Here is a 10,782-nt window from a genome sequence, read left to right on the forward strand (position 1 = left end):
CTCACCTCAAAGATCCTACAGGCATAACATGCCCTGCTAAAAAGAAAACCTGAGGGCCTCTGTAAAAAAAGTCTTTGATGGCTATAGTCTAGAAAAGCTTATAAAACCATTTCCAAATCTTCACTAGTCCACAAGCAGAGAGATGATGAAATGAAGACTGAGACAATGGTCAATCTAATCAAGAATAGCTCTCCTGCCAACATCACTCCAAGAGCAGGAGGTCACAAAAGCAAAAAGGACAATATCCAGTGATCTGCAGGCCTCTCTCACCTTGATTAAATGATTCCATTATTAAAAATAACTCTATTCATGGGAAAATTGAAAGGCAAAGCCATTATTTGTTAAGAACAATATTGATGCTTCTCTCAGCTTTGCCAAAAAGCACGTGTGTGACCCTCTAGAATAGTGTTTCTCAACCTTGGCAACTTTAAGATGTGTGGACTTCAACTCCCAGAATTCCCCAGCCAGCTGGCTGGGAAATTCTGGGAGTTGAAGTCCACACATCTTAAAGTTGCCAAGGTTGAGAAACACTGCTGTAGACTTTTGGAGGAATGTTTCATGGATAGATGAATAAAAAGTGGAACTGCTTAGGCCTCATGGGTGTCTTCACCTCTGGCAGAAACCAAACATTTCATTTGGTAATAAGCCTCACATCAACTGTCAACCATTGAGATGGTAGTCTCAAGGTCTGAGGGTGCTGTGCCCCCTCAAGACCAGGATGAGATGCCATCATTGCTGGAAGCGTTAATTCTGCTTTATACTAGAAAATACAGGCGGTCTGGCTGCTTGCCGATCAGCTGACATGCCCATGGCCCATCATGGGCCATGCAGCAAGATGGTGACCCCAAACTTACAATCATGTCTACAAGGTGAAGAACAAACTCAGTGATTTGGAATAGACAACTCAGAGTCTAAACCTAAACTCCTTAGGAAAGTTGTGTGAGAGCTGAAATGAGCAGTTTCCTTAAAATATTGTTGAGTTGAAGCAGTTAGTCATGGAGGAGCGAACAAAATTTGCAGACTTGCTATACAGCATTGTGACAAAAGGATCATCAATTGTAAAAGGCATTTGATGGATTATTGCAGCTAAAGGTGGTGCAACATTTCCTGAAAGTTAAGAGGGTGATTACTTTTTGCCCCAACACATCACATTGGATGGATTTGTTATGAAATAAAGGAAAAAAGCACCAAACTCTGGTGTTTATTCATTCATACCCCCTTTATGTATCACTAGGACTCACAGGAAGCCCTGATAACTTGCAGTGGCAAAAATACAGAAACATTCAGAAAAAAACCGAAAGGGGGTGAATACTTCTTTGCTGAACTGCGTATAGAGCAGCATAGCAGTTTTGTGAATATATAATACAATTCGGATGAAAAAAATTGCTTCAAGAACATGTTTTTTTAAGCTAGAAAAAAGCAATCTTAAAAAAATTTAAAATTTTAAAAGGAAATGGCAAGGAAATGATTAAGAAATGGCCTACTAAAGGTAATAATTTTTTGCATTAGTGAGTCAGTTCCAGCAGGGTAGGCTCACTAATGCAAAAAACTAAGGAAGCCTTAGTTTCAGTTCAGAGTGAAGTTCCAGAACATTTATTTCTTATTTATTTAGGTCTATTTTATATTGTATTTTTAACTGATTTTGGCTTCTCTGTAAACTGCCCAGAGTCGTCTTTTTTTAACGAGATGGGAGGTGACAAATTTGATAAATACAAACATATTCTAAAACATTCCCCAAAATAGATGACTTGTTTGTGGTTGCGGAAGATGAGATATGCAAAATCAAGGAAACCTCCATGTTTCGGAAATGGATGCAAACTCCCCTGGCTGCATTTGGTTTAACCAAGTCTTCCCAGCCTGGAACATCCAGCTTCCCTGCTTTTTAAGACTCACCTGGATTTCGTTTCATGCCAGAGCTGCACCGTGGTTACAGACCTTGGCTGCAAGTTGGAGATCAACCACAAGATGCCACTCCTCCCTTTGAAAAACAGTTCAGGACAGCCAGTTCCTTCCAGAAGTGGCTTTCGTACTTTGAAACCTAATATGGACTACATTCTTAAAAGTCCCTACAATAATAAAGATAATGGCTTTGGCTGCGAGGGTGTTTTGCTTTGTTGTTATGGCTGAGATGAACACTGGTCTCTGCACTTGTCCTGTCAAGCAGGCTGTTTGTGTCTTTTAATTTGGATTGTCCCAATGGCAAAACGGCCCAGGTTCAGTTATTGTTTGCAGCTTCTGTTAAAATAGTTTTTTAAAAAATTAATGTTTAGATTAATATAGCCAGCACAATTATGCTTTCTCCCTCCTATGTCTTTTGGTAAAACGATCTAGGAAGGAGCCCTTTCCTGTCCGAAAAATGAGTAGAAATAGTTCTAAACCCCCCCAAACTGCTGTTTTCCAGATGCAGTGAGACTGCTGGTAATGATATTGGTACACTTTAATTTTTCTCTCCGAAATCTAACACGTGGGACGTAACTGCCCATGGCTAGAATTGCTCTCTGTTCCTTCGGCACTCCTCCCAATACTTTGCCATCCGTGCCTGCTGATCCCTGGGCATGCAGCCACCTTTTCCACCTGGATGCCTTCCAGATGGGTTGGGATGCACCTGAGAAGGGAGGACAGCTGCAACTCTACCAGGCTTACCGAAAACAGTAGCTTCTGCTCTTGAGCAAAGAGGGGTAAGAAATCTAAGCATCCAGAAAGTCAATGCAATCAACCCAGGGCCGGAGTTGGTTCACTGCCTGAGCACAATCTAATTGGCAATCATTCCTTAACAAGGCTCCTGACCACCATAAAGCCTCCCTTGCATTAAACTCAACTCCTAACTTGCCACTGCTTCTCCAGCAGTCTCCCTTCCAAAAATTAACCTTTCTGACTCTGCTGAGCTTCTTCTGAGATCAGTCAAGGTTGGTCATGTGTTGCCACCTGCACTCATATAGCACTACTTTTCCAGGAAAACTTTTACACATACTCCCTCACAGAGGCTCACACAGTTCATTTAACGATAGTATATTGAACAAGTCACCATTGTCTCGGTTCACACACCACCCTAAGCCAAAAGTAAACAAATGTGAAGGCTTAGCACAATGCATGAACCTCATTAGTTTCTTTGCCATGATACTGTGAAGCAAAGTTGTTCCTCTTAAGTGTCCATCAACAGCAGTAGAGTTAGCTTTCTTCTTTGTGTGTCAGTAAAAAATTAACAGCAAATCACCAGCAATGTTACATTTGCAACCAAATCTTTCCCATCCACACAAGATGGATTGCACAACTACAAAATCAGGCATCTGACACAGAAACCAGGATCCCGAGAATGATACCAGGTTTCTAATCCTTAAGGCTGTATAGAAAATTCAGTGGCCATGAGCTAACGTTAATTAAAGAAAGCTAGGTCTTCTTAGGGATTAGTTGGGAGTGATTCATTTTATCTTCCACACCTTCATCCTCCTTGACGGATGATATAAAAACTGTTAAGGCTCACACATTAGCCTACACTTTTGGCAGCCAAGTAAAATACCATCTTTATTTACCATATCCTGCTTTCTGTTTATTCAATACTCAAGTGGCTTACAGCATAGGAGCTACAGCAGAACTGAATCAGAACCATTTTTAAGTTCTAACAGTATTTTGACCCATTTGCCTGATACACGATTGCCTGGCATTTCTTGATGACTAACCTGAACAGCTGGAATTCCCCAGATGTGTAACTTTCAAAAAAAGCCCCTCTCCCTGCTGCTATCATATTTTTCCACATTTCTCTTATGCTCGGCTGCCACCATATGTTGAAAAATTAGGGCTTTACAATAGCAAGTAAGCAAGAAAAGGTATGCAAATATACTTGCTTTGTGTATCATTATTTTGGGGAGAAAGAAACACATGTGAGTTTCCTTGTTGTAGAATCTGAACTTAAAACGTTTTCCTCATCCTATCTGACCCTCAAAGAGAAAATATTTTTAAAAATCAGTTTTTTTAATAATTACATTCTTTTATACTAGACATGGAATACGTTCTTTGCTATTTTATGTCTACTTCCATCTTGGCCATCCTTATTGCAAACATTTGGATGTTCTAGCAACATTTCCAGAATAAGCCATATATTTATCTTCCTCAAGCATTTTTTAGTAGCTAATCAGAATGTCATCCACTACATTTCCTACTCAGAACATTTAAAGGAGGTCTCTCTTTCATGGATTTTCCGATGCTTTGTAAGATTTGAACTTACACTAAAATTTCTACCACACTCAGGGCACGCATAGGGTTTCTCTCCTGAGTGTACTCTGTGATGAGTGATTAGATGTGAATTGTTACGGAAAGTCTTCCCACACTCAAGACAGGCATAAGGTTTCTCTCCTGTGTGAAGTCTCTGATGACCGACCAGGACTGAACTATAAGAAAAGCTCTTCCCGCATTCGGGGCATTTATATGGTTTTTCTCCTGTGTGGATCCTCTGATGTGTTACAAGGTGGGAGTTTGTATTAAATTTCTTGCCACAAGCGTTGCACTGATAGGGTTTTTCTCCAGTGTGAATTCTCTGGTGTATAATGAGGTCTGCACTCCGGCAGAAGTTTTTGCCACACTCCAGGCACAGATAGGGCTTCTCGGTCATATGGATTCTCTGATGACTCAGAAGGCCGGACTTCACGCTAAACGTTTCAGGGCAGTCAGAGCACTTGTAGGGTTTTTCCCCAGTGTGAGTCCGCTGGTGCATGACGAGGGTTGAGCGTCTTCCAAAGCTCTTCCAGCAGTCTTGGCACTTAAAGGGTTTCTCGCCGGTGTGGGTCCTCTGATGAGTCACCAGGGTGGAACTCCGACTGAAGCTATTCCCACAGTCGAAGCATTTGTAGGGTCGTTCTCCTGTGTGGGTCCTCTGGTGCATAATAAGGTTTGAGCTGCGGCTGAAGGTTTTCCCACAGTCGGAACATTTGAAAGGGGGTTCCTGCGAGTGAGTTCTCTGGTGCCTGTTGAAATTTAAGATCTGATTGAAGCTCCGCCCACAGTGAGGACAATAGTAGGGCTTTTCTCTGGTGTGGCTCTTCTGATGGGCAATGAGGTGGGTGCTCTGGACAAAGCCTTTCCCACACTTGGTGCAGGTGAAGGGCCTGTCTCCCGAATGGAGTTTCTGGTGTCTGACAAGATCTGAGCGGCGGCAAAAATTCTTTCCACAGTTGGAACAGTTATGCTTCTTCTTGACTGTGAGTTCCCCAGGTGTCTTCTGCTCTTCTTTGAAGTCCTTCAAGTGGGGCTCATGCTGCTGTTCCTTCTCCTCTTCTTCCTGTTTAAAGGTCTTCTTGGTCTCCTGGGTCAACATTTTGTCAACAGCTGAAGAGAAAAAATGAGAGCGGGTGGGTAGAAAGAAAACAGATGCAAGACGTCATTCTGTGCTAGGAACCACAGTGTGATCTGTTCAATCCCACATTTCCTGATTTCAAAGACTTGTAAGCATGTTTATGCTCTTGTTGCTCTGAAGATTTGTCCTTATCAACTCTGACACATACGTTGTTTTGGTGATATGGGAGGAGGTCAAAGTAGCAAATGACAATCATTCTCTAATTCAAAATACAGTGGTACCTCGGGTCACGAACTTAATTCGTTCCGCGACTCTGGTCACGACCCGAATTGGTCGCGACCCGAATCAAATTTTCCCATAAGGTTCAATGTAAATACAGTTAATCCATTCTGACCCCTCCGAATTTGGTCGTGACCCGATTTTGCTCGCATCCCGAATCAAATTTCCCCATAAGGTTCAATGTAATTACGGTTAATCCATTCTGAACCACATGTATATTTTTTTTAAAACCGCAAAAATGACACAAAATACAGTACGAAGAGACAGAACGCTAACCTTGCTCGAAGCAACTTCTGGCGTGGAGGACAGGAAGGCAGGTGGGGAGGCGGTTATTGCTTGGAGGGAGAGTCCCCCTCCCTACAGGAAGCCATGACCATGTGTGTCAGCAGGGAAAATGGCCGCGGATCCTGTTCGTCACCTGATGCGGTGTTCGCGAACAGAAGCAAAATATTGCGAACGGTGCTGTTCATGAACCGAACTGTTCGTGAACAGAAGCATTCGTGAACCGAGGTACCACTGTACACGAAAGATCAAGAAGGATTTCAGCTATTGGAAATACAAGGGGGCAGAGCTCTGTAAGAGAAGAGTGGACCCACAGGAACTGGTTTATAGATTGGGGATACATAGGTATCAGCTATGAGAGGTATGCTTCTATTCAACCTATAGGTGGTGCTTTAATTTCTATTAAATAGTTGAGTTTAGCTACACCTTGGCGAGATTACTGTAATGGACTCTGTGTTGGGCCACCCATGAAACTGCATGGAAACTTTTATTAAAATCTTGAGTGGGATAAAGCACTGGCCCCATGTAATTATTTTACTGTAACAGTTTTAATGGCTGCCAGTTTATTTGCGAGCAGCATCAAGCTACAGAAAGACAGGCGCTTCCCACGTGAACCTGCCTGTCTCTAAGATCACCTGTTGTGTCCTTCTAGTATTGAAAGGGCTTCCTCTACGACAGCAACCTATCTGCAGAATTCACTGTCTCAAGACATTCCATCGTTTCCTTCTCTGCTTGCATCCCACCAGCAACCTAAGATGTTTTATTTAAATAAATAGGCCTTTGCTGTCACTGTGTTGCCTGTTGGTCAATTTAATTTACTGCCTGTTGGTTTTGACTATTTATGGTGTTTTTGATGCTCCTTTTGTTGTCATGACACACTACTGCTCTTTTTATTTCAACCTGCAAGTTACAGCAGTGATTTGTTTTTGAAAGGACAAACGTGCAGCAGGCTTTCATCCACAGCTGGTATCACCTCTGGCATAATGCTATAGAACTAGAGTCACTATTGCACTAATGTGGCTTAACTGATGGCTGGACTGAGCGTATCTCCAGGTTTGAAAGATACACACGGAACAGCTAACATTATCTTGCTAACGATACTAGTCTAATTGAGACATATCTAGGCTGAGGACAGGGCCTGGATCCCCAGTGAAATGATGCAGGAATTCTACATCCCATTCTTCCAAATAAGTAATAGGGGTCAGTCATTACGGGCTTCTTTAATTTAGCATCGGGCCTTTATATGAAACTCTGGCCTCTCTGAGCCATTGCAGAAGCCAAACCACACACACCACTTTGACTTTTTTGAAAAGTGGAATGTATGTATATATGTATTGATTTAAAATATTTGTAAACAGTGGGCAGTGTATTACTCAATTGGAGCTGTTTTCACATAAGCTGAGCTCATGCATCAGACTAAACCAAAAGAATCATAGGGTCGGAAGGGATCTTGGAGATCTTGTGCTCCAACCCTCTGCCCATTTAGTCCCCAAGCCTCTCACCATCTTCATCACCCTTTTTTGCACTGTTTCCAGTTTCTCAATCTCTTTGTGATTGTGGCGACCAGAGCTGGACACGGTATTCCAGTCTAACCAATGTAGCATAGAGCAGAACTAACACTTCCCTTGATCTCAGCGCTACAACTCCGTTGATGCAGTCCAAGACTGCATTGGCTCTTTTGGCAGCCGCATCACCCTGCTGGCTCGTCCCTAATCTGTGGTCTACCAGGATGCCCAGATCCTTCTCTTAAGTACTACTGCCAAGCCAGATACCACTTACCTTGTACTCACAAATCTGGTTTTTCCTACCTAACTGCAGAACTCTGCATTTCTTCTCATTTAAACTGCCTTTTGTTGGATAGGGCCTACTGTTCATTTTTATCAAGGTCCTGTTGAACTCTGAGCCTGACTTCTGAGGTATTAATGGTCCTTCCCAGCTTTGCAGCCCTTCTGTCCCCTTGTCTAAGTCATTTATGAAATGTGGAAGGGCTCCAGGCCCAGAACAGAAGCCTGAGGGATCCCACTGGATACCTCCCTCCATTTACTTCTTTGTGGCATAGCACGCCGTGGGAATCCAACCACTGCAATTTCTAAATCATGATTTATAGCTTTTGGGCCCAGGCAATTTTGGTTTATGCAGTACACCATGGTCAAACAAATCACGGCTTAGGGAGATCAACTCCTGGAGGGGCAGAGCGACTAGATGATCTCCAAAATCTCTCCCCACCTTTACCTTCCATGATTCTCGGAGATATGCAACCCCAGAATGTTGACTGCCAGGTCAGATTGGGAAGAAAGCGGTACGCCTTTCTATTTATAATCCTCCAGCGGCCTGGCTTTCTCCCCATCTTCTGATAGGACCCCATTTTCTGCCCGGTTGATTCCTTACCTCTTAAAGAGCGCCTTACGCGCCTCGACCGCAGCCCGCAGTCCGTCTACACCACGGCGCAGGAGGAATTTAATGGCTGCCGCGGCCCGAAGCCAGTTCTCACTCCGGTCGGGGAGAGGCGACGCCGCGGGACTCCGAGGAGCCGGCCTGCTCGGCTGGCGGGTGGGGCTGCAGCGGTAGCCGCGTAGCTCTCCCCCGAGGCTTCCGGGCCCCGTTCCCAGATTCCTGCCCGAAAAGCTCAGCTCAGCCGCCGACCCCCTGGGAAGACAGCGAAGGAAGGGGCGCCGGGGCTCCCTCCGCCTCCCTCTCGCTATAACCCGAGCCCTCTGCTGGCCGCTGCCTGTCTGCACCATTTGCCGCTCACGGCTGAGCTTCCAGATCCGGGGGGCGAGTCCGTGTCGCGGGTCGGAGGACAGGCCGGATGAAGGGTTGGACGGACGCGGAGACGCCTGCCCTAATGCGGCACTGAGCGTGGGAAGCGCAGCTCGACCCTTGTGGGGTCTGGAGAGACAAAGTTTCAGACGTCCAACCCGATTCCCTTCACCTAAAATTGCAGTGTTTTTGATGTCTGGTTTGATTTTTTTTTTTTTTTGTAATTCAGACTTTTTTGAGTTGTTTTAGGCTTCTCAATCTTACCTACAGACTTTTGATCTCCTAGTGGTCTCTCATCCAAGTACTAATCAAGAGCAGCCAAAATTGGCCAGACACTAATTAGGCAGCTTCAGGTGGTAAGGGCTACAATCTTCAAAGTTTCCATGGGATCAGGTGTAGTTTTGGGCCTATACACAACATGTACCTATCCCCAAAAGATAGTTAAATTAGAGATTTCTTTTTTTCCAATTTCTTTCTTTTTACATGGTTTTATTTTTAAATCCTAACTTTCTAGCAAAAGATCTTCAAGGCAGTTTGTAATTTGGTTAAAAACAACAGAGCATCATTTCATCCGCATTAATTAAAGAGTCATCAATAAAGAACGACGCAAGGGACCTGCCAGATCAGACTAAGACCAAAGCACATCAAATGGTTGGTTCTCGTCCTAGCCAACAAAGGGCTTCTGTGAAGCTCAGTGTGCTTTTTCACACTCCTCCTCTCCCCTGAAGCTGACATTCAAACAGCCCTTTCTTCCACAAACTTATCTAATTCCCACCTAAAGCTGTCTGAATGAGGGGCTGCATCTCCACACGACTTCACTGTTTTGTGAGAAGTATTTCTTTTTGCCTGCAGAGGTTAAATGGCTTCAGTTGTACAGGGAAAAAGAAAAGATGCTCTGTTTGCTTTCACCAATCCATGCATAACAGGGGAGGCATTCACATTTCTCTGTACTTAGTTCTTTTTTTCTTCTTTTCCTCCAGACTGAAAAGCTGCCAAACTCCTCATAGCTTTGGCTGCCCTTTTCTGCCCTAAGGAGCCCCTTCAAGATTCAGCAAGACAACTGACTCACAACTGGAATTGTGTTAAGGATCTGTATAATTTATTCATTTATATATCAAATTTGTCATGGCCCATCTCGTTGAAATGACTCTGGGCGGTTTACGGAACAATTAAAATCAATTAAAATTACAACATACAATAATCTTAAATAAATAGAAAATAAACAGATCCAAGGATAGATGTTAAAATTGGCAGTCACTCGGGGAGCGTCATCAAGGCGCCAGCCACCCACAGGATTGGGTAAGACTGTTGTCACCCACTCAAGCTGGCAGGAAAGCCGGGAGGGCAGAGGCCTGCCGCGTCATCCATATTCCATGGATTTCCATGTTCTCCTCCTGGGCCCCACCAGCCGACAGTCCCTCGCTGATGGGGTCCGCAACATGCCCTCTCTGCCTGACTGGGTGGGACGGGTTGACGTGTTAACACGTAATTGTGTTAAGGATCTGTAGAACGGCATAAAGCAGTTTCATTTTTCAGTCCCATTCCTACGGATGTTTTGTCTTTTGCACACCGCATCAACACTGCAGCCACCATATCGGCCACAACCACCAAGTCCCTTTCCTGCCTGGTCAGGGCCAGCCCAGATAAGCCGATCGCTGCGTAAGTGAAGTTTGGGATGTGGGGCCAAGGCATCTTGCTCTCTATCCTTAATCCCCGCAAACTGCAGTTGCCACGTTTATGCTGATTCTCCAGGTTAGGTAAGCTTCGTCTGAACCCCTTGGCGATCCCTCTGGCTTACACTCAGTTACAGAAATGGGCGCTGCCAGCAAACGCTGCAAGTTTTTAGCTACCCTAAGAGTCTCTGATTTTATCCGCGAACTTTTCAGTCCTAAAGACAACGCTCTTTGGGGAATCGTGCTGGTGCCAGGGTCCCCGCTGGCACGGTACCTTCCAAGCTTTCAGGCCCTTCTCGTCCCTTACTTTTCAATTGGAGAGGACCCCTGGTAGCCAACAGAGGGCGGTGTGCGGCTGCACGGCCTAGCGCTTGCAGGACGAGAGACGGGCGAAACTTTTTCCGCTTCCGGGCAGCTCTTGGCTCTTCGCCAGGCGCTCGGAGGAGGCGTTTCCTCGTGCGCCTTCCAAGGGGAAGGGAACTCTCGCGCGAGGCTCGCCGC

At 44.7% G+C, this 10,782-nt stretch overlaps 1 protein-coding gene across 1 annotated transcript; it reads right to left on the minus strand.

Annotated features, from left to right (window-relative positions):
- Positions 1 to 1,739: 1,739 nt before the first annotated feature.
- LOC103060164 (uncharacterized) lies at positions 1,740 to 8,603 on the minus strand. The gene is made up of 2 exons (XM_007434614.4): positions 8,237 to 8,603; positions 1,740 to 5,319 (listed from the first exon to the last, which is right to left on the minus strand). Exon 2 carries the CDS (start codon positions 5,306 to 5,308, stop codon positions 4,154 to 4,156), a length of 1,155 nt encoding a protein of 384 aa, XP_007434676.1. The 5' UTR covers positions 5,309 to 5,319; positions 8,237 to 8,603; the 3' UTR covers positions 1,740 to 4,153.
- Between the last annotated feature and the right edge of the window lie 2,179 nt (positions 8,604 to 10,782).

Source organism: Python bivittatus, unplaced genomic scaffold, assembly GCF_059951505.1.
Source record: "Python bivittatus isolate LINGU-HERP-01145 unplaced genomic scaffold, Pbiv_v1 ctg000080_np1212, whole genome shotgun sequence".
Lineage (NCBI taxonomy): Eukaryota > Metazoa > Chordata > Lepidosauria > Squamata > Pythonidae > Python > Python bivittatus.

Coding starts and splice junctions, on each gene's coding strand:
- LOC103060164 (XM_007434614.4), bottom strand. CDS start 5,308: ATGTTGACCCAGGAGACCAAGAAGACCTTTAAACAGGAAGAAGAGGAG.